The 27,700-nt window shown below is 43.5% G+C and overlaps 1 protein-coding gene and 1 long non-coding RNA gene across 15 annotated transcripts; one reads left to right on the forward strand and one right to left on the reverse strand.

Annotated features, from left to right (window-relative positions):
• Window positions 1-3,480: 3,480 nt before the first annotated feature.
• On the forward strand, window positions 3,481-4,942 carry LOC112261100. Of its 2 annotated transcripts, none has more exons than XR_002955103.2 (3): window positions 3,481-3,616; window positions 3,909-4,017; window positions 4,254-4,942. It is a non-coding gene; the product is annotated as an uncharacterized LOC112261100 (long non-coding RNA). The 2 variants fall into 2 exon arrangements; XR_002955102.2 differs by lacking the exon at window positions 3,481-3,616 and adding an exon at window positions 3,628-3,803.
• A 598-nt stretch (window positions 4,943-5,540) lies between these two features.
• On the reverse strand, window positions 5,541-24,164 carry LOC112260432 (centrosome and spindle pole-associated protein 1). 13 transcript variants are annotated; one of them, XM_024435538.2, is made up of 30 exons: window positions 23,630-24,164; window positions 22,792-22,898; window positions 22,482-22,568; window positions 22,069-22,150; window positions 21,228-21,961; window positions 20,500-20,603; window positions 19,005-19,369; window positions 18,672-18,830; window positions 18,093-18,184; window positions 17,895-17,991; window positions 17,269-17,598; window positions 16,964-17,082; window positions 16,561-16,699; window positions 15,842-15,956; window positions 15,716-15,754; window positions 14,807-14,954; window positions 14,558-14,692; window positions 14,212-14,318; window positions 13,845-13,994; window positions 13,506-13,649; window positions 13,211-13,327; window positions 13,019-13,085; window positions 12,801-12,927; window positions 12,531-12,691; window positions 12,100-12,240; window positions 11,818-11,861; window positions 11,632-11,692; window positions 7,054-7,157; window positions 6,616-6,757; window positions 5,541-6,445 (listed from the first exon to the last, which is right to left on the reverse strand). In XM_024435538.2, the coding sequence occupies exons 6-30, from the start codon at window positions 20,506-20,508 to the stop codon at window positions 6,225-6,227; spliced, it is 3,333 nt and encodes a 1,110-aa protein (XP_024291306.1). In that variant the 5' UTR covers window positions 20,509-20,603; window positions 21,228-21,961; window positions 22,069-22,150; window positions 22,482-22,568; window positions 22,792-22,898; window positions 23,630-24,164; the 3' UTR covers window positions 5,541-6,224. The 13 variants fall into 13 exon arrangements, 11 of the variants coding, with proteins under 11 accessions (XP_024291306.1, XP_024291307.1, XP_024291302.1 ...); XM_024435539.2 differs by lacking the exon at window positions 23,630-24,164 and having other exon boundaries at window positions 21,228-21,467; window positions 21,875-21,961; window positions 22,482-22,565; XM_024435534.1 differs by lacking the exons at window positions 21,228-21,961; window positions 22,069-22,150; window positions 22,482-22,568 and having other exon boundaries at window positions 15,842-15,953.
• Between the last annotated feature and the right edge of the window lie 3,536 nt (window positions 24,165-27,700).

Genomic DNA, 27,700 nt, shown 5'->3' on the forward strand with positions numbered 1-27,700 from the left:
CTGCACTGAATGCATTGACCTTTTAGGAGCTGTGATGTCAGCAGCCTGTTGAGTTCAGCAGATGGGTATCGTCATTTAAACCTAATCTCACAATGCCAGTCAAAAATAAAGAAGGCAACAGTGTTTGTCATTGAGTATTTTTACATGCACACGAATCATTTGCAATTAAACTGAATATGGCAGTAGGCAGATGATGCAATAGTCATGAACACCTTACTCTGTTCATCTGACTCATCTTGAGGTCAAAATCAAAGTAAGCATATGGCGATTACAACGCCTGGTTTTCTGAGCAATCTTTCAAATGATTCGGACATGTGTGCCTTAATCGGTGTTCCAGCAGTGTACTGTATTTGATCTGCGGATGAGCACCAGCCGAGAGCCTCCCTCTTTAGCGTGAGTGAAGTGAGTTCGGAACATCTGAATGGATGCGTCTTAAAAGTAGTTTGCACGTACAAAATAATATGTCCAAACCCCCGAATCAAGTATGCATCCCAAAAATAACATGATCGCTGTGGTAGAACGTTTAGTTTGATTGTGAATTTTCTGCATTTAACAGAGTGCCATCAGCAGCCTGATTTCAGATGTGTAAATGTAATAATGAAATTAATATGATAATCTGACTATCCACAATAATCACATTATTGTGTGCATGTAACCATACTAAATCTTTGCTACCAACATGGTGTTGGTTTCCTTATATTGACCTGTATGCCAAGGACAAAATACCTGATACCATGAGAAAATTCTAATGATGCCAGTGCTGTAGATTGTTTTTGTGCTTGGCTTGACAGTGCATGGTCCAAAATTGTTTGGCCTATGGTTATGTTTCGTACAATATAGGGCTAGGATTTAAGTAGGCACTACGATGTCTGTGTCTGTGTGTGTTTCCGTCTGTGTCCGTGTATCTGCGTACAGTTCCAGGAGGCCAGACAGATCGAGAAGGAGCGTCTGTGACCGCAGCATCTGCAGCAGTCACCAAGCAGCCAACAGGGGCAGGAGCTTCCATCATCCCCCCACCAGCACCAAGGCCCCGCGCAACAGGCCCTCGCCCCCCCGACCAGAAACCTCATGCCTCCCCCAACAGAACCAGGAGCCCCACACAGCCTCACCTCAGCCCTCTGCCTCCCCTAAACAGGAGCAGCACACCTCCTCACCCACACCTCAGGTGGTGACCTCCCAGGTGCCTGATCAAAATGCCCAAGATGACCCGGAGCCAGAAAATGTCTCTGTGTTCTGCAGTGCTGAAAACGAGCTGACTGAGGCGGACCTGGCTACTGCAGCTGCTGCACGGGGTAAGTATCTCTCTCTTTTTGTCACTCACTCTCACTCAAAGTGAGAATAAGTCCTTTTCTGTATGTCTCTCTGGAAGTCATTGTTGCATATTTCACTGAGTCATTGCATTTGATTAAGCAAGCTTCATACATATCACTGTCTGTAAAATCCATGTGTGTGAATCGGTATTCCTATTCTCTGCTGTGAGAGAGAGGTCTGCCATGTTAATAGAGCTCTTAAATGGAGGGAAGGGGGTAATAAAACGTCCAGCTGAAGTCAAGGGCTGAGTCCTAAATGGCACCCTATTCCCTTGATAATGCACTACTTTTGAACAGAGCCAAATGGGTCCTAGTCAGAAGTAGTGCACTTAATTAAGAATAGGCAATGTATAAATATACACTGAGTCTACAAAATATTAACACATGCTCTTTCCATGACATAGACTGACCAGGTGAATCCATGTGAAAGCTATGATCCCTTATTGATGTCACATGTTAAATCCACTTCAATCAGTGTAGATGAAGGGGAGGAGACTGGTTAAAGAAGGACTGAGGACTGTCCTTGATGATCTTTTTGTCCTTCCTGTGACATCGGGTGCTGTAGGTGTCCTGGAAGGCAGGCAGTGTGCTGCCGGAAATGCGTTGGGCAGACCGCACCACCCTCTGGAGAGCCCCTGCGGTTGCGGGAGGTGCAGTTGCCGTACCAGGCGGTGATACAGCCCGACAGGATGCCCTCAATTGTGCATATGTAAAAGTTTGTGATGGTTTGTCACTCCTTCTTCACCACACTGTCTGTGTGGGTGGACCATTTCAGATCGTCAGTGACGTGTACGCCGAGGAAGTTTTCCACCTTCTCCATTGCTGTCCCGTCGATGTGGATAGTGGCGTGTTCCCCCTGCTGTTTCCTGAAGTCAGGCCCCTGTGTTGAGGAGCAGTGTAGTGGAGGTGTTGTTTCCTCCCTTCACCACCTGGTAGCGGCCCACCAGGAAGTCCAGGACCCAATTGCACAGGGCAGGGTTGAGACCCAGGTCCTGAGCTATAGTCAATGAACAGCATTCTTACATAGGTATTCCTCTTGTCCAGATGAGATAGGGCAGTGTGCAGTGCAATGGCGATTGCATCGTCTGTGGATCTATTGGGGCGATAAGCAAACTGAAGTGGGTCTAGGGTGTCAGCTAAGGTAGAGGTGATATGATCCTTAACTAGGCATCTCAAAGCACTTCATGATGACAGAAGTGAGTGCTATGGGGTCATTCAGTTCAGTTACCTTTTGCGTTCTTGGGTAGAGGAACAATGGTGGACATCGTGAAGCAAGTTTGGACAGCAACTGCCTCTTCTCCCACCTGCTATTCCTCTTTCCCTCTGTTTCTCCCTGTCCCCCACGCTGCCTGTCCTGTGTGTGTCAATGTTTTTGGAGAGGTGCAGGAGCCAAGGTTATTTTCCGGCTTGCTCATTAAGTGTGTGGTGCAGCTGGAGCTGATCCAGACCATAGACAACGTGGTCTTCTACCCCGCCACCAGCAGGAAGGAGGATGCAGAGAACCTGGCTGCTGCACAGGTAAATGAGAATGTGTTCTCAGTTAACTACCTGATAAAATAAGGGTAAAATAAATAAAACAATCAGGATGGCTGACTAACATTTGGTTATCACTGAGCATTGTGGTGTTGTCAACCTCTCCAGAGAGACCCAGTAGATGCAGACGTCTTGTTGAAGGCCCAGGACAAGGGAATGTACCGCTATCTGACCTCAGATCAGCTCTTCAAACTGCTGGACTGTCTGCTAGAGTCCCACCGCTTCGCCAAGGCCTTCAACTTCAACGAGCAGAGGACTGTCCTGTGGAAGGCAGGTGGGTGACTAAGAACCCCCTATACCTTCAACTGATCATCCCATTTCATTTGTCATTTAGCAGCTCTCTTATCCAGAGCGACTTACAGGAGCAATGTAGGTTTAAGTGCCTTGGTGCAGCTGGAGCACATCGACAGATTTTTCACTTCCAACGCACTGAACCGCTAGGCTACCTGCCGTCGCAAGCTATAATCATGACCTCTTATGACACAGAGATACTATAAATTACTACTCTATATGGGATTCTACATGGAATTCTTGTCTGATGTTGTGGAATTAGTAAACAGTGACATTTGAATGGCTTACTGACAAACTAACATACAACAGCAGCTGTCTCACAGCATGTGTGTCTGTTACTCAGGTTTCAAGGGGAAGTCCAAACCAAACCTGTTGAAGCAGGAGACTAACGGTCTGGCCTGTGGCCTCCGTATCCTGTTCCGCATGTACACAGACGACAGCCGCAAGGCAGCCTGGGAACAGGTGCAGAGGTGACTGCTCAAGTAAGAACAGCTCGAGGACATTGTGCTATTGACTTCTGCTAAAACAGTAAAACGCATCTCCTGTTCAGCACCATTTAGTCCATCATTGTGGACAGGAGTGGTTACCGGTAGTACAGACTGAGGCAAGAACCTGTGTTTTGCTTGCCTGGTCAATCAGACTGACTGCTACGCTCACATTTCATTTAAAGTGAGTTACACTGAGATCAGGCTGGGTTCCACCAGACTAATATTCTGCTGGTCGGGGTCTGGAAATAAGTGCCACACTCTTCTGTAATGTCTCTTCTTATTGCAGTGGGTGTAGTGAAGCCCTGGGCTACTTCCTCACGCTGACATCAGAGAGCCACCGGGAAGCCTGGACCAATCTCTTCCTCACCAAGGTGGTGAAGATCAGCAATGACAGGGTGAGTCGATCACAAAGTAGAGTTCTCAATTAATCTTTCCTCGCCTCGTTCTCAAATTGCATTGGGGAAGAAAGTCCAAGGGGAGAGAGCTTGGACTTTCTCCTCCAATACGTTTGAGAAGGTGGAGATGGGATGCAAGGATGAATTGAGACCGAGACTTAGTTGTAATTTTCCCTTCAAATGTCTGTGGAGAATGAACTAATTGGATCCTGTCCCTTTATCCCTCTATTATCCAGTTCAAGGCCCATGCATCCAGATACTACCCACTCCACTGTGAGATCATGCAGTTTGACCTGATCCCAGAACTCCGGGCCGTGCTGCGTAAGTTCTTTCAACGCCTTCGACATTTCACTGCTGCCGTCCCAGAGCGGAGCTAGGGCTTGCTGGAAGCTAGTGACATCATCACTAGTGGACCAGGACCAGCACAGGATACAGGCTCCAAAGACAGTCCCTCTCTGGGGTGGGAGAGGGAAAGTTTGCATTCCGAATGGCACCCTATTTCCTATATAGTGCACTATACAGGGGATATGGTGCCATTTGGAACACAGATGCTGTTTAACACTCTGCCCCTGAGGGCCGCAAGGAATTCTTAAAGCGGACTGGTTAGCTGAAAGTGACAGGGCCCGCAGAAAGGTACTGGAAGCTCCTCCATGCTGCACACAGTGATAGTGTAGTGAGTGGGGCCCACATAAGCACTGAATGACTGGCTGCAGTATGGCATAGAAATATCATACTAATGATCAGAATAACAATGCAATTATTTTACTAATTTCTTGCTGTCTGACCAACATTATGGAGGGTGTGTTTTTTGCCTATCTCTTGGAATTCTTTTATGAAACTGAGGTGTGAAAAGGATGAGCAACGTTAATGATTTTTTTTTTTACTGTAACATTTAAATTAAAACAATTTGAATTTGCAAACTAATTTCAGCTGCACTGTCACTACACGTATGGTCATTTTCAAAAAGCTTGGGTTATGAGAATTGAGCACGAGGTTGGTGGCACCTTTAATTAAGGAGACCAGGCTCGTGGTAATGGGGCGGCAGGTTAGCCTAGTGGTTAGAGCGTTGGACTAGCAGCCGAAAGGTTGCAAGGTCAAATCCATGAGCTGACAAGGTAGAAATCTGTTCCTAGGCCGTCATTGAAAATAAGAATTTGTTCTTTTGTAACTGACTTGCCTAGTTAAATAAAGGTTAAATAAAATAAAAATTACTGGAGTGGAATAGTATCAAACACATGGTTTACAGGTGTTTTATGAGCCGCTCTCCACTTAGCCACCTGTGAAATCAAGATGAAATGTTTGGGTTAAAGTGTCAGTTACATTGGAGAACGAGCTATACATACATTTTTGTTAGATCAACTCTGACTAATGAGAATGTACAAAGGTTTAACTCTGCATTGATATGCAATAGAAGTAACTATGTTGACAGACGATTTTCAGGTACATCACTATGCTGTTATAAGAGACCCTATTTTCCTGAATACAAATTTAAACAGCTATCAGGTGAACAGAATGAACAAAACTTTATCTAAAATAATTTAATTAGGTTGAAAATGAGGTCACATTTTAAAACATGCCATTAACACAATTTACATTAAAAGGTAGTGCCATTATTATACAATGAATAAATATTAGTCTTTGGAACAGTTCAGGACATCAGGCTAAGGCAACCCTAGATCACTTTCTAATTCGCCTTTCAGAGGATGGCAACAGGCAGGCTTAACTGATTTAACTAATCAACTTCAATAGTGCTTGACTGGAGAAAATGCCTGCACACTGTCCTTATAGGAATGGAGTTGCCTACCATTCTCAGACAATCTGCATATTTTTCATGAAGGTACAATCTATGCGTTTTTCACAAGAAGCTTAATTCTGCATTGCAAATTAACAAGAGGCATTTTCAGAGGTAGACCATGATACAAAAGCAAAGGGCTAAGTTAGTCAACATCAATCTAGAAGCTAAAGCAGATGAGCCTTCTGTGTTGAGGAGATACTATGTCTTCATGACCACTGACGTAGATGCATCAAGCCAAGTGATGGCAGTGTATAAACGTAGGCCCCCTAAACACTCGGTTGTACAGCTGATGTACAAAGCGTTTGACAACAGTTGCAATACAACTGAGTTTGTCTGCACAAAAATGTTTGTATTATTTTAAACGCAGAAAAACTAATATCAATAGTACAACCCGAGGGGGGGGTGTGTAAGGTTAGCTATGATGGGTAGATGGGCTTTCCCAGTCCTGGATGGCAGACTCTCTGCTGGTCAGCCTCTCCCCTCGGGGGGTCTGACCGGTCATTAAGCGCTTCAGAGTCTCTGAGGTGTCTGGTCTGATCCAGGGCTCCATGGCAACCATATCCACTGAGCCCCGGGGTTCTGGGGCACGAGGGGAAACCTGCGGAGATGCATCTTCATCGCTAGACAGGTCTGCTGGACAAGAGAACAACCGTGAAGAGAGGCCTACAACCCATCCATCTTCTTAATACTCATTCATAGAAATCTTCCAGGTAGATTGTTCAATTCTGGCACACTATGACAGCCTCTATGGTTTTATCTCCATGTAATCATTGCCATCTTCCAGGGCCAAGATCTTCACCCACCTGTTCCGCGGCTCATAGCCGGCAGCCTCTTGGTCCTATGGTGGTTATGCCCTCTGCCATGCTGCTCAGTGTTGAGACTGGCCTCTGACTGGTGGGAGTAGTTCTCTGGCTGGTCCACAGGCTCTCTGGAGCACACCCGCTCCTAAACAAGCCAGAGCACAAGATATGATGACGGTAGAGGAATATAGCATTTAATGGAGAGCTGCCACTGGCCTCTTCATTTAAGAAGTGAGGCCATAATCACAATGTAGGGATCAGGGGCTGTTTGTGTCAAGCATCTCAGTGCAGAATTAGGATCAGTTTAGCCTTTTCGATCATGAAAGGTTTGCATGGACGGGGGAAGGGCCTGATCTAAGATCAGCCCCACCCCCCACTGAGGCACTCGGAGAATATGGTCCCAGTCTCAAATAGTTCAGTTCAGACTGTCAGAGGACATACATTGTGCAGGTCTGCCCTCTTGGCCAGCCGCCTCCTCTCCCTGGCTGAGAGCTGGGGCTTCTGCTCAGGTGTGGGGGGCACTGGAAAGGTTTCCCTCATGGGTTCTGGAGACAAATCACTTATTACAGTAACAGTCAAAAGTTTGGACACACCTACTCATTCCAGGGTTTTTCTTACATTTTTACTATTTTCTACATTGTAGAATAATATTGAAGACCTCATGTAGTAAAGTGTTATAAAATATTTGTATTTGTTTATTTCAGATTCTTTAAAGTAACTACCCTTTGCATTGACGCAATGTAGCCACACTTTGCACATTCAGATGTCATAAATCATCACTGCAGAGCTCTCCCTGTACTATGCCGTGCCTTGATTGTATTACTGTGTATCTGGAAATGTGCATGTACACCCTGGCCCATCTACTGTTGCTAGCCCCAATTCTGATTTCTGCTCTCGTAAAAGCCTGGGTTTTCTGCACGTTAACACTAGAAGCTTATTACCTAAGACGGATCAATTGCAAAGTGTGGGTTCACAGCTCCAATCCAGATGTGTTGGTCATTACTGAGACGTGGTTAAGAAAGTGTTTTGAATACTGATGTTATCCTTTCTTGTTATAACCTTTTTTGGCAAGACAGATCTTCCAAAGGTGGGAGAGTGGCAATCTTTACCAAGGATCACCTTCAGTGCTCAGTTGTCTCCACCAAGTCTGTCCACAAACAATTTGATTTGCTGGTTTTAAGCATTAAACTTTCAAATAGCTCTTTGTCGATTGTTGCTGGGTGCTATCGTCCTCCATCAGCACCGGCCTGTACCCTACCTGCCCAAATCTCTCTCCTGGCCCCTTATACTAAGTCTGAATTTGTCCTGCTAAGTGACCTAAACTGGGACATGCTTAAACCACCTGACCAAGTCCTAAAGCTTCCTCAGATTATTACCAATCCCACAAGGTATGACTCCAAACACACAGAAAAGGCTACTCTTCTTGATGTTTTCCTCACAAATAATCCTAATAGCGATCAGTCTGGTGTTTTCTGTAATGGTCACTGTTGTAATGGCTGCTCAGTGAAACGACCTGTCCTGATTTGTCATAGACACTTGCTAAAAAACTTTAATGAGTAAGACTTCCTTCATGAACTGGCCTCTGTAAAATGGTATAGAATCAGCTTGATCCCCTCTGTCAGACGCTTGGACCTTTCTTTTTTTATATTTTCAGTGGTATTGTTAACACGCGCCCATAAAGAAAATGAGAATTAAAAACAGGTTCAGCCCCTGGTTCGACTGTGATCTTGCAGAGTTACTCCACCTCAAGAGTTGCATTTAGCAAAAGGCTCGGCACACTCAAGCTGACTGGCTATCGTTCAGGCAAAGAAATAAGTGTACTCAGGCTATCCGGAAGGCCAAAGTTAGTTACTTTAAGGAGCAGTTCTCTCTTTGTGGGTCTAGCCCAAAGAAGTTCTGGAAAACGGTTAAAGATCTGGAGAATAAACCCTCCTCCTCACAGCTGCCCATGTCCCTTAATGTTGTTGTGGTTGAAGCACATGGCTGAGCTCTAATTACTCATTAGGTCAGGATTCCTATTTGACTCAGCCATGCCTCCTTGCCTATCCAACATTTCCTCATCTCCCACCCCTTCTAATGTGACTATCCCTGATGCTTCTCCCTCTTTTTCCCTGCCCCGATACAAAGTTTCTCCTTGCAGGCAGTCACTGAGTCTGAGGTGCTAAAGGAGCTCCTTAAACTTGACCCCCAAAAAAACCCATCTGGTTAGACCCTTTCTTCAACCTTTTTAATCTCTCTCTCCTTTCTGGGGAGGTTCCCATTGCTTGGAAGGCAGCCACAGTTCGTCCTTTATTTAAAGGGAAATCAAGCTGATCCTGTTATAGGCCTATTTCTATTTTGCCCTGTTTATGGATGTGTCACTGCAACCTAAAAGGTCCTCAATGATGTCACCATTGCCCTTGATTCTAAGCAATATTGTGCTTCTATTTTTATTGACTTAGCCAAAGCTTTTGATACAGACCATTCCATTCTTGTGGGCCGGCTAAGGAGTATTGGTGTCTGAGGGGTCTTTGGCCTGGTTTGCTAACTACATCTCGCAAAGTGTACTGTGTATAAAGTCAGAAATCTTCTGTCTCAGCCACTGCCTGTCACCAAGGGAGTACCCAAAGGCTCAATCATAGGCAATCATCCATTTATATGCAGATGATAGTCTTATACTCAGCTGGCCCCTCCCCAGATTGTGTTAAATGCTCTACAACAAAGCTTTGTGTGTCCAACAAGCTTTCTCTACCCTTAACCTAGTTCTGAACACCTCCAAAACAAAGTCATGTGGTTTGGTAAGAAGAATGTCCCTCTTCCCACAGGTGTGATTACTACCGCTGAGGGTTTAGAGCTTGAGGTAGTTACCTCATAAGTACTTGGGAGTATGGCTAGACGGTTCACTGTCCTTCTCTCAGCACATATCAAAGCTGCAGGCTAAAGTTAAATCTAGACTTGGTTTCCTCTATCGTAATCGCTCCTCTTTTACCCCAGCAGCCAAACTAACCCTGATTCAGATGATCATCCTACCCATGCTAGATTACGGAGACATAATTTATGGATCGGAAGGTAAGGGTGCTCTCGATTCGGCCATCTGATTTGCCACCAATGCTCCTTATAGGACACATCACTGCACTCTAACACTCTCATGCACTCTCATCTCTGTAAACCAGGCGCAAGACCCAATGGTTGATGCTTATTTATAAAATGCTCTTAGGCCTCACTCCCCCCTATCTGAGATATCTACTGCAGCCCTCATCCTCCACATACAACACCGGTTCTGCCAGTGACATTCTGTTAAAAGGTCCCCAAAGCACACATCCCTGGGTCGCTCCTCTTTTAAGTTTGCTGCAGCTAGCGACTGGAACGAGCTGCAACAAACACTCAAACTGGACAGTTATCGCAATCTCTTCATTCAAAGACTAACCCTAACCATGGAAACTCTTACTGAGTTGTGGCTGCATTGTTGTCCCTACCTTCTTGACATTTGTGCTGTTGACTGTGCCCAATGTTTATACCATGTTTTGTGCTGCTACCATCTTGTTGTCTTAGGTCTCTCTATGTAGTGTTGTCTCTCTTGTTGTGATGTGTGTTTTGTCCTATATTGTATTTATATATATTTTTTAAATCCCAGCCCCCATCCCCGCAGGAGGCCTTTTGCCTTTTGGTAGGCCATCATTGTAAATAAGAATTTGTTCTTAACCAACTTGCCTGGTTAAATAAAAATGACAGCTTTGCACACTCTGGCATTCTCTAAACCAGCTTCATGGCTTCAACAACCTGGAATGCATTTCAATTAACAGGTATGCCTTGTTCAAAGTTAACTTGTGGAATTTCTTCCCTTCTAAAAATCAGTTGTGTTATGGCAACAGCTCAAAATAAGCAAAGAGAAACGACAGTCCATCATTACTTTAAGACTTGAAGGTCAGTCAATTTGGAAAAAATGTGCAGTCACAAACCAAGTGCTAGGATGAAACTGGCTCTTATGAGGACCGCCACAGGAAAGGAAGACCCAGAGTTACCTCTGCTGCAGAGGATAAGTTCATTAGTAACAGACACATATCAACTGTTCAGAGTAGTCTGCGTGAATCAGGCCTTCGTGGTCGAATTGCTGCAAAGAAACCACTACTAAAGGACAACAAAAAGAAGAGACTTGCTTGGGCCAAGAAATACGATCAATGGACATTAGACCGGTGGAAATCTGTCCTTTGTTCTGATGAGTCCAAATTGGAGAATTTTGGTTCCAACCAGTGTCTTTGAGACGCAGAGTAGGTGAACAGATCTCCGCATGTGTGGTTCCCACCGTGAAGCATGGTGGGTGACACTGATTTATTTTGAATTCAAGGCACACTTAACCAGCATGGCTACCACAGCATTCTGTAGCGATACACCATCCCATCTGGTTTGCGCTTAGTGGGACTATCATTTGTTTTTCTTCAATAGGACAATGACCCAAAACACTCCTCCAGGCTGTGCAAGGGCTATTTAACCAAGGAGAGTGATGGAGTGCTGTATCAGATGACACGACCTCAACCCAATTGAGAGGGTTTGGGATGAGTTGGACCACAGAGTGAAGGAAAAGCAGCCACCAAGTGCTCCGCATCTGTGGGAACTCCTTCAAGACATTCCTCATGAAGCTGGTTTAGAGAATGCCAAGAGTGTGCAAAGCTGTCATCAAGGCAAAGGGTGGCTACTCAGAAGAACCTAAAATATATTTTCCATGTGTTATTTCATAGTTTGATATCGTCGCCATTATTCTACAATGTAGAGAATAGTAAAACCCTTGAATGAACAGGTGTCCCAACTTTTGACTGGTACTCAAGTCACTCTTTCCCTTACAAAAACTGGGGTGTGACCCAAATGGCACCGTATTCCCTATATAGTGCACTACTTTTGATCAGAGCCCATAGGCCGCCGGTCAAAAGCAGTGCACTATTTGGGAAAAAGAGTGCCATTTGGGATGCACCCCATGTGTTATTCCCAATGCACGCACACCTTCCCTTACTACCCAGGGACAGTAATGAACCACAAGGGGCCTACCAATGAAGGCACTGTCAGACTCCAACAGAGAACCTCTCATAGGATCCCCTACTGCATTCCTCTGGGGAGAACAGAGTGTACAGGCTTAGTGACACACACAGACAAGCTGTACTGTACAGCACAGCAAATAAACCACTGTACGTGGTTCAGTGCACTAGCTAAATGAACTGGTCAGTATAAACTCACCAAATAATGGTCTTGTTGCGGGGGTGGTGCCAGGTCAAAACAATCTGTAAAATGCAAAGACAAATGATTTAAGCCCCTTACAAAGCCTGATAAGTTAGTTATTGACAGAGCAGTCAACGGGTCGGTGATAAAATATTATTTAATAGTGAGTCTGCGGACAGTGGGTAGAGGTTGATATTGAGTAGACAGTGGGTAGAGGTTGACCTAGTGTCTGCGGACAGTGGGTAGAGGTTGACCTAGTGTCTGCGGACAGTATGTGTGTTTGGTGATAATGCTGCTGACCGTCAACAGGTTCTCTCAGGCTGTTGATCCTGCGCTGCTGCACCCTGTAACCAGCCCGTCTCTGGATGTCCACCCTCTGTCCAGCTCGGTCCCTAGGGGGCTCACAGTAACCGTGACCTTCCTCCTCTCTGGAATCAACATCTGCAGCACAAACAATGACTTCTCCATTCAATACTGAATGACATCACTGATCACCCTGGTAAAGAGTAGTGCACTAAAAAAGGAGTGTGACAGGCAATCTACACAACCCCAGTTGCTGCATTTGGTTGATGAACACTGCTGTTAGATTTCATGTATAAGAATCAGTGCCCTGAGTTATGTGCCAATGGCACCCTATTCCCTAGTGCACTTCTGATGAGACCCTACATAGGGAATAGGGTGCCATTTGGGACCAGCACAGTATTCATCAAACAATCGCTGTACTCCTTCACCTCTGTATCGGAGTTGTAGCGAGTCATGGATCCTATGCAGGTAGTTGGGCTCTGTGTTCCTGGAGGAGGGTCTCCTGACAGGGGCCTGCAGCCGCAGTCTGGCCATGTCAAACACATCCACCTGGGGCCTGTCCCTGAGCCTGGACACAGTATCGGTCAGCCTGGAGACATAGCCTATAGATAGGACACTACAACTAACACACAGCCTGGAGCCTTGGCTTGCTGAAGCCATGAGACCAACAGTGGAGGGCATCACCTCACCAGCCTTACCTATCACTCATAGGTGAGCCCAGCTCTTCCCACTCTGACTGCAGTAGCTGGACCTCCAGGCGTTTCTGCTCGCTATGCAGCTGTCTGCGCAGCACCGACAGTTCACTGATCACACCCCGCTGGTCTTCTGGCACGCACAGACAGACATCAGTATCTCAGAAGTTGAGAGAAAACAGTTGAACTACTATGCGTTGTATTATTGTGGGAGTCAGTGTTACCGGCAGCTCTCAGCTGGTTCCAGCGGGCTGGGACTGGAGGGGACTGGAGCCCTGATAGAGAATGCTCCTACAGGGGGAAGAGAGGAAGGAAGACCAGACCCAGTCATTCTCCACTAATCTCTCCTCACAGTCAAACTATTTCCCAATGGTAGTGTGGAAGAGGACATGCTGTGGGCTCTGGAAGTCACTCACAGACAGGGAGACAGCAGTAGAGCGACGGCTGTCCTTGGACGGAGGTCTGGGGGTGTACTGGGGAGCCTGATACCTCTTCCGGAGGGTGGGGATGGGGGGAGACGGCTCCCTTGGTACCTATTAGACAGGCAACCACAATGTCATCACTCAACTCAGTTTCCCAGATTAAGTAGAGAGCTTTAAATGGAGATAATCCATTGAGCATGAGTTCTAGTCGAGGAATAGGCTTAATGTGTACAGTAAACCGCCCCTCGATGTTCAGAGGGTCAAACGGAGCGTTTTCCAGTCAGCTCACCTCCTCTAGACGTGCTTGTCTCTCTTTCTCATACTGCTTCCTCAGGGCAGAGTTCTCCTTCTCCTCTGCCTCTTTCTTCTTCCTCTCCACCTCTTTCTTTCGCTCCTCAGCCAGACGGATCAGCTGCTCATTCTTGGCTTTTTGCTGGAGGGAGAAAAACCTTGCTCAGTCCTCTGAAATGTGTGTTACAATAAAGATTTCCTGAACTGAATGACTCATGTCATATGATAGCATTCAGCTGATTGACATGTTACTCATACTAGTAGCTAGAGTATTGCAGTGTAACATAACGCTACAGCTCCCTTAGTGAACCCAAGCCCTGGTCCAGTTAATACTGACCTCCATCTCCTTGCGCTTCTTCCTGTCCTGTTCTTCTTCATACTCTCTCTGGATGCACTCCCTCTGCTCAAACAGCCTCTTCTCCTCCTTCTCCTCCTCCAGCCTCTGGCTCTCTCGCTCCTCCGCCCCCTTCTTCCGCTTCTCTTCAATCTAGGCAGCAGGACAGACAACCAGGGTAATCACTGTGTGTACGTGTATCCAATCACATACCGTAGCTGACTAAGGTAAACCAAACCATCAATGCGCATCAGTACAACATTGTTATTTAAGCTCCGCAATAAGCTTTTTTACGTGACTTAGTGAATTTCAGCTGATGATGTGAAAAGACTATTTTAGCCACACAGTGCCGAGGTGGGACATCCAGTACCTGTTGTTTGAGGTAAGCCTTGTGCTTGTCCTGTTCGTGGACTTGCTGTGGTGTGGGCCGGTTACCAAAAACACTGCCTCTGGCAAACAAAGGAGCCTGAACAAAACCTGTTGACAGAAACCCACCAGACAAAATAACATGTTAGCTGAGCCTGACACAGCGAGCTGGACAGGTTGTCAGGGTGCCACTACCACTTTGGGTTGTGTCCTAAATGGCCAATAGGGCTCTGGTCGGAAGTAGTGAACTATGTACGGAATAGGATGACATTTGGGACACACCCTTCCTCTCTGTCCTGTTGCATATGCCTTATAGAGAATCACATCAATGTGAAAGCCCCTGTATCTACCTGAGACTCTGTGGGTGGAGGGAGGTCTGGTGTCCTCCTCTCGGAGTACTGTCATGGTGGCTGTCGCCATCTTCTGCCATGTCTCAGGGTTGATGTAGGCCTCCTCATTATGCTTGTGCATCTGGTGCAGATCGGCTGGTGACAATTCACATGATTAGTAATCCAAACGTATGTCTACTGAAAGGTGAGAAAACACAGAGAATATGTGGACCATAGTGTGGAGGGAGAGAAGTCGCAGAGGGAACATACTGATGAGGTTGCCCCTGCTGTCTCTGAGGGGTGCTCCTCCTCCCCCTCTCCCCCAGGGGTCGTGGTTCTTCATGTCGGCCTCCAGCTTGGCCTCGTACCGATCCCTCTCCTCCCTGTCCAGCCTCCGCCGCTCCTGTCTATCCTGGATCTGCAGTCAGGTTTGGATGGAACACTTTCATTAGAATACCAATTATCAAAATTATCCAAAATTGAAGTTCCCTCACAGGACAAATAAAGTCATTCAATTCTGTACAACCCAGATGTGCTTTTGTCTTTTGTCTTCACTGGTCATGTAAAAAGGACAATAGAGAAGAGTGCAATGGTATATTGATAGGCATAGCTATTGGTAAATTGCTGTGAGAATGTCTGAGGGAATGGGTTCAGTAAAACAAAACAAATCTGATTCTACAACACACCTACATGTAACTGTCAAAATAAACATCTTAATAGGGGGTTGGGCACCATGACCCAGAACAGCTTCAATGCACCTTGGCATAGATTCTACTAGTTTCTGGAACTCTATTGGAGGGATGCGACTCCATTCTTCCATGAGAAAATCCATAAATTGGTGTTTTGTTGATGGTGGTGGAAAACGCTGCGTCTCAGGCAGCGCTCCAGAATCTCCTATAAGCGTTCAATTGGGTTGAGATCTGGTGACAGATGGCCATGGCATATGATTTATATCATTCTAATGCTCATCAAACCATTCAGTGACCACTAGTGCCCTGTGGCGGGGTCATAGCCATGGTAGCCAAAATAATGGCCTGACCAGCATTTTTATTCATGATGGAATGTTAATTGCTTAATTACCCCAGAACCACACCTATGTAGAAGCACCTGCTTTAAACATGCTTTGTATCCCTCATTTACTCATGTGCATGAATTATTATGGCAGGACTTACATGTTACCTGGCAAAAAAGCTGACTGCTCCCTTTCCTGGTGTCTCCCTGCCGAAATAACACACTGTGACGAAATGCATGCAAGCATTGAGGAGAAAGACACTGCTGCCTTCCACAATCACATTCAAAATGTACCTGTTGTCTCAGTGCCTCCTTGTAACTTAACACACACTGTTTAGATGGCTTGATCTGCTCGGCGGGAAATCCTCCAATCCCTGAACCCATGATAGCAGCGTCACTGACAGGTCTGCTGAAAGATTAAATATTTACGCATGTTCACTACTATGAAATACGTCTATGTAACCATTTGAAATGATCAATATTATGCAAAAAAGGTATGGCAAACGGGAGGTAGACAATTGACGTGGTTTGTCACATTTCACGCATTGATGCAATTCAATCTATCACTGAGCAGGATGTTCCGATTGTCAGAGGAGAAGGGAGAGTGAGAGAGAGAGGACAGTTATTGGGAGGCAGCTGTAAGGGAGGAGGGAGAGCTCAGAGCTGTCCAGAGCAGACCAGTGCAGGCTGCAGTCGTCACTCAGCAGGGAGGGAACAACAGTCCTGTCTGTCCAGATGGCCAGTGAGCATGACCTTCTCAGAAGTCCAACACAGGGCACAAATAAGGTAGATTTAGAGGTGGTGCTCCCTATTGGTGAATAGAAAATACTACTCACCACCTGAAGAGACTAGCATCCTATCCAGGGGGTAATTGTACATCAAGCTGCCTCATGCTACAGAAACAGGAGATTGGCTCATAGGACAGGAGCCTCTTTGGGTCAGATAAGGCTTACTTACTGAAGAGTGGATTTTGAAGGGAAGAGACAGGATAAGATGACTAGTAAGGTACTTACTGTGGAGGGGGCTCTGGATGGCTGCTCCCACTGTGCTGACTGGGAGGGCTGTGCTGTGTCTGGCTGGGGTGAGGCCCTGCAGGAGGGAGGCTCAGGTAGGACACAGGCTGCCCCCCTCCTGTCAGCAGGATCTGACCATCTAACAGAGAACCACCAAACACTAATGAACATACTTTCAGTCAAACCAATGTACACCTCTTTCTAAGTGTATAGCAACATGACATGGGCTTATTTCCTAGCTAACACACATAACCCAACACATATTATATAATACCACAAAACACAAATTAGGCTAGATCATAGAACATACGCTTTCACTCCAATCAATATTTTTTTACTAGTATTTAACCATTTGAATCTACTGATGTAGCTTGAATATTTAACTTAGACTGGTAGTGCTTACAGTTGGCCGGGTTAGGGTCCAGTGGATTCCTTGCTCCATGGTAGAGGTAGACCTTGTCATAGGGACTTCTATGTGCATCTGCCAATGTGGATGGTGGATGAGGAAGGAAACCTGGAATCCTGAAACAGAAATTCTAAATCATACAGCAATGTTTAATTTTGTCAAACAATCTAGTGAATGTATCAGATTGAATAGATGAGGGGTGTATCCCAAATGGCACCCTATTTCCTATATAGTGCACCACTTTTGACCAGAGCCCTGGGTGCCATTTAGGATGCAGATGAGGATTACTGCTTCTTCGCTACCTGGGGGTGTCCATGTTCCTGTGAATGGCCTGGCTGTAAGGGGAGATGCCTCTACTGCTGAGGCCCAGGGCGTGGCTGTACTCCAGCAGGGGGGACTGGAAGGCCATGCGGGGCTGCTCAGGGGGAAGCCTCTCTCGGCTCTCCTCACTGGGTCTCCCATTTAACTCATCACCTGGTACGTCCACACCTTGGCCTAGTGGGTACAAGCTGTCATTTCTCTTTCTGGCATGGTCGCCACCATTCACTGCCCCAAGCGGTTTGATCCAATCTGCCTGTTTCTCCGGGTCAGTCGACCCTGTCACAGCAACTCTGAGCTCCAAATCCTTCTCTCTAATAAGACAAAGAACAGACTGTTCATGAGGTTCTCCCCACTAGTAAGCAGCAGTAATTTGGATCTTGTCCAATTATTAGGCAAAAGATCTGATCAAATTGGTCAAAAGACCAATTAGTGGCAAAAGATCAGAATTTGGCTGCCTGTGTAAGCGCAGCCTTATAAACAAATCTACCTCATGACTACAATGCTGCTAAAGAGTCTATGTAGACCCCTGTAGCTCATCTCACTAAGATGGATAATGTAAGGCTTTCTTCTTCACATACAGCAGGATCAGACAAACATGAACAACCACCTTTTCTTATTCCTCTGCTGTTCAGCTATCTGCTCCTGCAGCTCCTGCCTGTACCTCTCCTTCCTTCTCTGCAAGGCAGCATCTGCATCTGCAGCCCCTGTCAGACATGCCATATCACCACATTTTTTGAGAAATATCAACAAATTATCTAATGTAGTTAAACTTAGTTACGAAAAATCTGAACAGAATTGGTCTTACCAATCATTAGTCCGGTAGCAAATTCGGGCTCGTCCTTCTTGGTAGAGGATCTGGATCTTCCATTGGGTTTCATCCCTGCTGGTACCTGCAGCCTGGCAGATAGGACGTCAATAAGCACTCACAGTACACTTACACTTTACAGATAGAAAAATACTGAGCGATAAGTGTCTGTGTTTTAGTGAAAGTGTCGTTTTTTGGTCTGATGCTAGGCTGGTTTGGGGATTTCATATGATTTTATTGTATGAGAGGATTCTAAATCTCTACGAATAGCTGGCACAAGAAGCTTGAACAAGCCATGATCCAGGCACAACAGATGACAGTATGACATCAGCCCCATTTCATTTGTACTTTTCCTCCCAATGTCCCTGACAATGGAAAATTAAAACTTTAATCCAGATTAGATTAAATATTTCTGCAGTTGTTCACAGAAATGTACATTACTGTACAGAAAATGCACTGCGTTAAAAATCCACAACAAAAAGAGAGCCATGACAATACAATCGTGTTCACTTGTACCAAATTGGCATTACCACAATCATTTAGAAATGTATGTTATTCAATACGAATAGTTTGACATACTTGGCTTTGGGGGTCAGAGATGATGTCCCCCAGCGTGCCTCTAAGTAATCCTCATCGGGAACAACAGACCCGTTAGTCTCCTTCCTGTCTGCATAATGACGCGTCTCTGTGTAGTCGTCAGGCAGCTCAACTCTCCTGTCCCTGAGCCTTGATATGTCCCTGCGCAAAAGAGGAAGGTTAACAATACTTTTTCAAACATAGACCTAGAGGCAAGCATTTAGCGAAGACCATTTCAGTAGAGACAATTAACCCATTACAAAGCTAAGATCTGAATCTATTACAGGTAAGTGCAACATCATGCTTTGTATCACAAAGGGAGTGTTTTAAAAACACCTGAAGTCGGTTTTGTAGTGTCTTCTTAGCTGCCTCCTCTCTTCTCCTCTCTCAGACCCCGTCTGTCTGAGCCTCCTCCTCTCCATAAGATCCAGATCTTCCTCTGTGAGGTCCTCCTCAGAGTCATAGTCCACTCTCACCAGCCTGGCCTTCTCCCTAGGAAGGAGCAACTTATCCTCAGGCCTCAGGCCCTCCATCCCACTGCCCTCCACCAGGAAGTGTCCTCCCCTGTGCAGCCCCCTCTTGCCTTCAGTCAGCGTGGCTGTCTCTCTCCTAGAGGGGACCCTCTTAGCGTGCACCGGGGGTCTGGGGCTGCAGTGAACATCAGGGAGGTCTGGAGGAGCTCTGAGAAAGGCAATCTGCTCCTGTATGTATGAGGGGGAAAGGACAAGTTTAAGATCAACTTCTGGTTCCAAGCACCCTTTTTACATTATTTTTCAGAAGAAGATTTGAGCAAATTCTCTTCATTTACTGAGACCTGTTTTACCAGCCCTTTTGTAATAATATACACTCAGTATGCCAATGCAAATAGTCTGGGTGGCCATTTGATTAATTGTTCAGCAGTCTTAAGGCCTGGGAGTAGATGCTGTTAAGGAGCCTTTTGGACCTAGACTTGGCGCTCCTCTACCGCTTGCCGTGCTGTAGCAGAAAGAACAGTCTATGACTTGGGTGACTGGACCTTCCTCTGACCGCCGAGTATACAGGTCCTGGATGGCAGGAAGCTTGGCGCCAGTGATGTATTGGGCCGCATGTACTACCCTCTGTACGCCTTACGATCGGATGCTGAGCAGTTGCCATCCCAGGTGGTAATGCAACCAGGAACAGCACCACCTATTGGTGGTGCTCTCGATGGTGCAGGTGTAGAACTTTGAGGATCTGTGGACCCATGCCAAAGCTTTTTAGTCTCCTGAGGGGGAAAAGCTGTTGTCGTGCCGTCTTCACGACTGTCTTGGTGTGTTTGGATCGTGATAGTTTGTTGGTGATGTGGACACCAAGGAACTTAAAACTCTCGATGTGAATGGGGGTGTGTTCGGCCTTCCTTTTCCTGTAGTCCACAATCATCTCCTTTGTCTTGCTCACGTTGAGAGAATGGTTGTTGTTTTGTATACTAAGTGTATATATAGATTTGGCTATTTGGAATGAACTAAGAGGCCTCAGTTGACAGAGCTTGATATAAAAATAGGCTACACATAGCACTTCTTAGGTTACCTTAGCAGCTCTCCTCTCACCAAGGGGAAGGGGTGGGCCTGGTTCAGCAGCATTCACATTTTTTTTCTATAATTAAGGGCCAAATTGGCCAAATCAGCCCAAAGCAGAGATCATTGTTTAAAAATATATACATTTGGTAGGAGACGGCACTGACTCCTTGCACTCGTACCATTCCAGGGCTCGTTTATCACACACAAGTAAATATTATGGCCAATGTATGTATGTTGACAGGTTACACATTTGTAAGTAACAACTACATAATTTTTGACATTGGTAATATTATTACCTGAGCCATGAAGTGTCTGTAGTCCAGACGGAGCTCTTGATGTAACTTCTGTTTCTTCCTCTCATAGTCTCTACCCAAAGGTAAACTTAGACAACAACTCTCCTCTGAAAAACCGAATGGTATACATGAAATAAAATACTTCCCATAGGTCAGGATCTAGATCTACCACAAAGTATCTTACAAATTGGGTTCATAACTTTATGAAAACCTGCTTTTTCCATGACAGACTGACCGAGTGAATCCAGGTGAAAACTATGATCCCTTTATTGTCACTTGTTAAATCCACTTCAATCAGTGAGGAGAGGGTGAGGAGACAAGTCAAAGAAGGATTTTTAAGCCTTGAGACATTTGAGACATGGATTTGTATGTGTGCCATTCAGAGGGTGAATGGCCAAGACAAAAATATTTAAGTGGCTTTGAATGGGGTATGGTTGCCAGGTGCACTGGTTTGTGGCAATAACTGCAACCCTGCATGTTTTTTTATTCTCAACAGTTTCCTGTGTCTATCAAGAATGGTCTACTACCCAAAGGACATCCAGCCAACTTGACAACTGTGGGAAGCATTGGAGTCAACATGGGCCAGCTTCCCTGTGGAATGCTTGACACCTTGTAGAGTCCATGGCCCGACAAATCAAGGCTGGTCTGAGCACAAAAGGAGGGGGTGGGGGAATGCAACTCAATATTAGGAAGGTGTTCTTAATGTTTTGTACACTCAGTGTATACTGTACCTTTCCCTTGTGCCGTGAACGACTTAAATGGAGGGATATTTTCCTTGAGTGTGTGATCATAGGTCTTGTGATCTTTTGTCTGTTGATCCAGCCACAGGCCAGAAAATTGCAATAATTTGCTCAGCTGTCACCAAACACAAAGTAGCATGCATTTCACCCATGTCCAAGTGAATCATTCCACCTCAAAAAGCACAAGAAAGAGGTTTGACACCACCATCTCAGATTGTTCTGAAATCATTTCTGTCAACAGAAAAATATAAGTTTAGCATTCCTACAACATTAATTTGTTGATATGTAAATGAATATCTGCTAAATTAAGCTAATTGATTGCACCCAAATTGTCAATTTATAGGATTCATATAACGTTGTTAAATATAGCACCTAACATCTGATGACTTAGACATGAGAAATCCACAACAACAAAAAATAAATTTAAAAAAATGGTCCCCCCAAAAAATGTCTCGCCTATTCAAAGAAATTGGTTATTGAAGTTGTTGGGTTTATGTCCCATCCTAAATCCTGATCTGACCAATAGGTGGTGCTGTTCCTGCTATTAGGTGATTAGATTTTTTTTTTTTTAAGAATCCCCCATCATTATAAAGGGATAGTTCACCCAATTAAAAAAAATTACACATTGGTTTTCTTACCTTGTAAGCAGTCTATGGACCAGAGGGCTATCCTCCGAAGCAAGTTTGAGCAGTTTGAGAGGTAACTTTGATCAACTGAGTTCAACTCTGTATAACCGGTAAAAAGAAAGGGGCACACCCTTTAGCAAGGTACATTTCTATGGCAACAAATCCTTCAGAACTAACCTGCTCCAGGGTTGGCTAACTCCACTTACCCTGAATGAAATGACTGAGCCACGAGTTGAGGACCAATTAAATCAGATTCCCTTCCTGCTGCAAAGATTATGTCATCATTCCCTTCATTTGCAGAAGATGATTGATTAAATAGTTTATTAATCAAATTTGTTGCGTGTAAAAAAATAGTAATGTTAAAATATATCACATTACACATTTAGTAATGAGAGAATGCATTTTGCACTTCACACAGTCATAATTTTGTAGAACTTATTGATAGAAGTGGGGGAGAAAGGTGTTTTTGGTTGAGCATTGATAAACACACCAAAGTCTGCATTAACATTAATAAAGACTTCACTTCTAAGCCCATTTCACACCATAGCCTACTGAATTTGCAAGCTTTCTTTTCTTTCATTTTGACTTCGGCACAAATTCAAATGTGGCACCGACTCACCTGTGGATTGATGTTTCAGCATTGTCTCAATGAAGAGTTCTGCGTTCGACTAGCCATGTGCGGCATGCATGCACATTTACAAGCCTGCTAAAGTTAGCGGCAGACAGACAAGCAATCTATTATTTAATTTCTCAGCGATCAAATTATTCTCAACAAAATAATGCATATCTTATTTGTTTCTAACTACAGAAACGATTTCAGAACAACCTGAGATGATGGTGTCATGGCTTGCTGAAATGACATGGAACGACCCAAGTTCCAACATTTTCAGCATTCTATCACCACAGTAAAAATAAACACGGAAACACACCCTTATTTCCAGGTAAGGTGGATTTTGTATCCTCTGCTACTCTGGCCTTCTGTTGCTGGATGAATTTCTTAAGTTCATTATCCATCTCCATTTATAATGCAGGCTCACTGTGAAAGTGACAGTGACACAATTAAACAATGTCTAATAATAGAGCTCAAATGTACTTGCAAACAGTATAACATTTACATTCTAGCCATTTAAGAACTTCTGGGTGAGAATATAATGTTAACTAGCTAGTAAATAGTAACGTCAATGAAATAGTTAAATAGTGATGTTGTTTACGTTAGTAAGCAATGTCATTAATTGTAAACATTTAGCTAGGTAGCTAACGTTAGCTAGTAGCAGCATTTTGGACTCGACAAAACAGCCTCAACAAGTCTAGGATTGACTACAGACAGTTTAACTTTGGTCATATTTCACTAAATGTATCTAGTTATGCTGTTGTAATATCATCAGATCATATTGCTGGCAAAGTATGATAGCTATCTTACTACCCAGCTCGCCAGAAATGGCCCGCTGTCTCTTTAATTTCGGTTGTCAAGCAACCACTGAACACAAAAATAATCTTAGCTATGTAACGTTACCTAGCTAGCATTTAGGCCATATCTTACCTAGCAAACAAGCAAGCTACGTAAATGATGTTACACGAATTGGTTAGAATTTTTATAAACTAAATTAGCGAACGTTAGTTGTCTATAGTTAACGTTAACCTAATGCGTAAGCCGGCTAAAGTTAGCTAGCTAAAACAAATCAACGACAAATGCATGCGAGACAGGCATAGATGGAAGCCTGTTGCGGAGTTGGTTTTCTATATTAAAATGGCATGAACAGTACTCACCATTTGTGCAACCACGATAGCTACTGGACTTGCGAACTTTTGCTACTCAGTTAGCTAGCTTAAACTACAAGGCCACAGATGCCAACTAAGTAGCAACAGCCAGGTAGCTACAGTAGCACGTTAGCACCGTAAATTTAGCTCGCCACCACCCAGCACCAACCTTCTAAAATATGAATTGTTTATATCTGCCAGATTCTTTCCAAGTGCAAGTGCGCACTTTGCTGTCTTTAGTTTTCACTGGTTCTTTCATAGAGAACTGATGGTCCTAAATATTCTTCAATATTTTCAGAGTATCTTGTCAGCAGCACTGCAAGTACTAACCAGCAGCACTGCAAGTGACGGAAAAAAGTATTCACTTGACCACTGTGGTCTTCTGCGCGATCTTGCGCCCCCGCTATCAATCAATTTGACAAATTCACCCCTCATGATACACTAGCATAGGTTGCTGTGCGGTGATACACCGCATACCATTCATTTCAATGAAAGCAAAGCAGTGAGCAGTGGAGAGGGCGGGGGACCTTTGGGAGGTGCGAAAGTTGCGTGGGAGTCGGTGAAAAAGATAACATTTTCCCAACTTTATGCAAATCACCAGCGGTGACCGCTGGGCGATGACCAATCAGAGTGGTTCCCAGAAGAATTTGACGCTGTGCGACCCAATGATGGAGACTTTCTTCAGGGAAGATGGCTGACAGAATTTTTTAAATATTTTTATAAATTTTTTTATTAACAACAAATCAATACATAAAGCACATGAGGGAACACAAGCATACAAACAATTACAAACAATGGACAATTGCGCTAGGGGGGTACAATATCACACTACAATTACACAAGGACCTTAACTTAAGGGACATGCATATACTTACAATTCTAACAGCTTTTTTGTTAGTAGAGCATTTAACCGTCTTAAAATACAGTTCAATTTCTTTTTGTAGGGTACGAAAATGTGGTTTTCTATTTGGCCAAAAGAATAATGAAATTAATTACATAAAAATGATTCCGCTTATTTCTATTGTATGTAAAGAATCCAAACAGTACATCTCAAACAGTACATCTCTCCACAATAGTGTAAAATCTTCATAAATGTGTTCAATTATAAACCTACTGATGTCTTGCCACAGTTTTCTTACATGCATACAATGCCAAAAAAGATGCACAACTGTTTCTGGGTGGTCATTACAAAAGGAGCAATTGGAGTTGATGTTTTCCTTCATCCTTCTTCTTCATAACTTCTTCATATAGTGGTTGGCAGGATAATATTTATGAATAATTTTAAAGGAAATTTCCTTAATTTTGTTAACAAGTAGGTATGTGTGTGGCAACATCCAAACTTTTTTTCCAACAGATATTATCAATAAATCCATTCCAATAAGGCATGACATAAGGTATAGATACAACATCCTGCTGAAACAAGGATCGTATCGCTCTGTTGTTGAATGGACCAAAAGAGAAACAAATCTTTCCTACTGATGAGTCAACAGGGTCAATAGAAGGTAGGCTCTGAGGGTCAGGTCTTGACATGTTCCTGAATAACATAGCAACACCTGAGGGAATGGCATCTAAAACAATTGCAAACTCTTTGGGTGTTACAGGGACCTTGTAAAGTGATAAGAATTCTTTATAACTGAGTAAAAGACCCTCTGCATTTACCAGTTGGCTCACCAATAGGATATTATTTCTGAACCAATATTCTAAAAACAGAGAGGTATTTTTATACAATATATCCCGATTATTCCATATATAATATCTGTGTGGAGAAAAATTGTGTTTATAAATTAAGGACCATGACAAGAAAACCTGCCGATGAAAAGCAGAAAGTTTCACTGGAACTTTGTCAATATTATAATTGCAAAACAACATGAAGTTAAGGCCACCAAAAGTAGAGAAGACATGATGAGGAATAAAATTCCAGATAGAAGTGGGTCTTCTTAGGAAGTGTTTTATCCAATTGATCTTGAAAGTATTATTTAAAGTAGTAAAATCCAGAAAATTCAGTCCACCATTCTCATAAGTGTTCATTACAACAGTTTTCCTAATGTAATGGGTACGGTTTCTCCAAAGAAAGTTGAAAAGCATCTGGTCTATCTCCTTGCTTATTTTACGGTCAAGATATAAAGATAGAGCACCATATGTTAGTCTAGAGATACCTTCAGCCTTGGTTATTAGGACTCTACCTTTTAAAGATAAGTCCCTCTGTAGCCATTGATTTAGTTTCTTCTGGGTTTTTTTAATAAGAGGGTTAAAATTTAGTAAGCCTCTAGACTTCTGATCCTTTGTAAAGGTTATGCCTAAATATGTAAGTTCTTCTTTTACTGGAATACCATAATATGAAGGTGTCACACAATCTTTGACAGCCATGAGTTCACATTTCTTAATGTTAAGATATAGACCATGGAAAAGGATTGTATCACATTGATCGATATGGGAATTTGGTTAGCGTCTTTCAGAAAAAGTGTAGTATCGTCAGCCAGCTGGCTTATAATAATTTCTTTACCAGCTATGGAAATACCTTGTACAGGACTATTATTTAAAGAATTTGCAAGAAGTTGGGTGATTAATAAAAACAGGTACGGAGAGATAGGACAACCTTGCCTAATTCCTCTCTTTAACTCAAATCTAGGTGAGGTGCCATATTTAAATTTGATAGAGCTGTTACCATTTGCATAGAGAGTCTTAATAGCCTTACAGAAAAAATCCCCAAAGCCAAGTCTCTCAAGGGAGTGGAAGAGAAACTGATGCTCTACTGTGTCAAATGCTTTATAAAAATCTAAAAATAATATGAAGCTATCCTCAGTTATTAGGTCTGAGTAGTCAAGTACGTCTAATACTAGTCTGACATTGTTAGAAATATGTCTGTTCCTCATGAAGCCAGACTGTGTTTCATCAATGATTGCATCCAGGACTTCTTTAATTCTTTTTGCAAGTAGTGAGGCTAATATCTTATAGTCATTATTAAGAAGACAAATTGGACGCCAGTTATCGATGAGCAGCACTTCTTTTTAGGCTTAGGTATCAGTGTTATTAACCCCTGACTCATTGTAGGAGGGAGAACATTGTTTTTAATACTCTCTAAAAAGACTTCAAATAGGAAGGGAGCTACTTGTTCAGAAAATAATTTGTAAAATTCTGATGTAATTCCATCAACACCTGGTGATTTATTGTTCTTTAGATGTTTGATAGACTCTATAATCTCTTCAACTTTGATGGGTTCATCACACTGTTTAGATTCTATATCACTGATAGAGTGAGCATTATTCAGTGAGTTAAAAAACATATCTGTGGATTCCTGACAGTACGTAGAGCTTTACAATTTTCTGTAAAAATTGCTGCAGTATTTAGCAATTCATTTTTGGTCATCTGTAATAACACCATCAATGTTTAATTTATGGATAGTGTTATTTTTAGAGTGAAATTTCTCAATGAGTTCTGTTCTCCCTCCTCAATCCATTTTTTCCTAGATCTAATAAAGGCTCCTTCTGCTTTTAATTTATATATATTATCCAGTTTATTTTGTAACTCAATTAGTTCCATCTTCTCCTCCCCCAAGAGGTCAGCTGGGGACCTCTGAGAAAGGGAAGTTATCTTAATGATCACCTTTTCCTCCTCAGCTCTTCTGGTCTTAGCAAGATTACTACCATATTTTCTAAGATATTTGGACACCTCAAATTTAAAGGGCTGACAGAAATACTGGGAAGGAAGCAAACGTCAGTGATTATAACGTCATAACAAATCATGCAAAAATGTAAGGTTGACAGGAATATGTTAGTTAATGTAGAGACAAACGAGTATGCATATTTATAATCATTAAGTTAATTTATGAAAATCGCGATTTAGCGAGCTAGCTGACTAGCTTTATGGGTGTATTGACATGAGTCTGAAATTGTAATTCTGGTTCTTTAATGTTTTAGGGACTCCTGAAACAACCAGCAAACCAGGGTGTCATCTTGTGAAACAATGGATGTAATAATCTAGCTAGCTAAAGCAGTTACTGCAAATTGAATGTACAATTATGTAAGCTTGCAGATAGATGAAATAATGTAGATAGCTATGTTCTTGCTTATTGTGCAGTGG

This window comes from Oncorhynchus tshawytscha, linkage group LG10, assembly GCF_018296145.1.
Source record: "Oncorhynchus tshawytscha isolate Ot180627B linkage group LG10, Otsh_v2.0, whole genome shotgun sequence".
Classification (NCBI taxonomy): Eukaryota; Metazoa; Chordata; class Actinopteri; order Salmoniformes; family Salmonidae; genus Oncorhynchus; species Oncorhynchus tshawytscha.

Bases quoted from the DNA above. Each gene is read 5' to 3' on its own strand.
- LOC112260432 (XM_024435531.1), bottom strand. From the start codon at position 22,882: ATGGAGATGGATAATGAACTTAAGAAATTCATCCAGCAACAGAAGGCC. The intron at 13,650-13,844 runs GTCAGTATTAAC...TTCTCCCTCCAG, and splicing joins AGAAGCGCAAGGAGATGGAG to CAAAAAGCCAAGAATGAGCA. The intron at 12,928-13,018 runs GTAACACTGACT...TGTGCGTGCCAG, and splicing joins GAACCAGCTGAGAGCTGCCG to AAGACCAGCGGGGTGTGATC.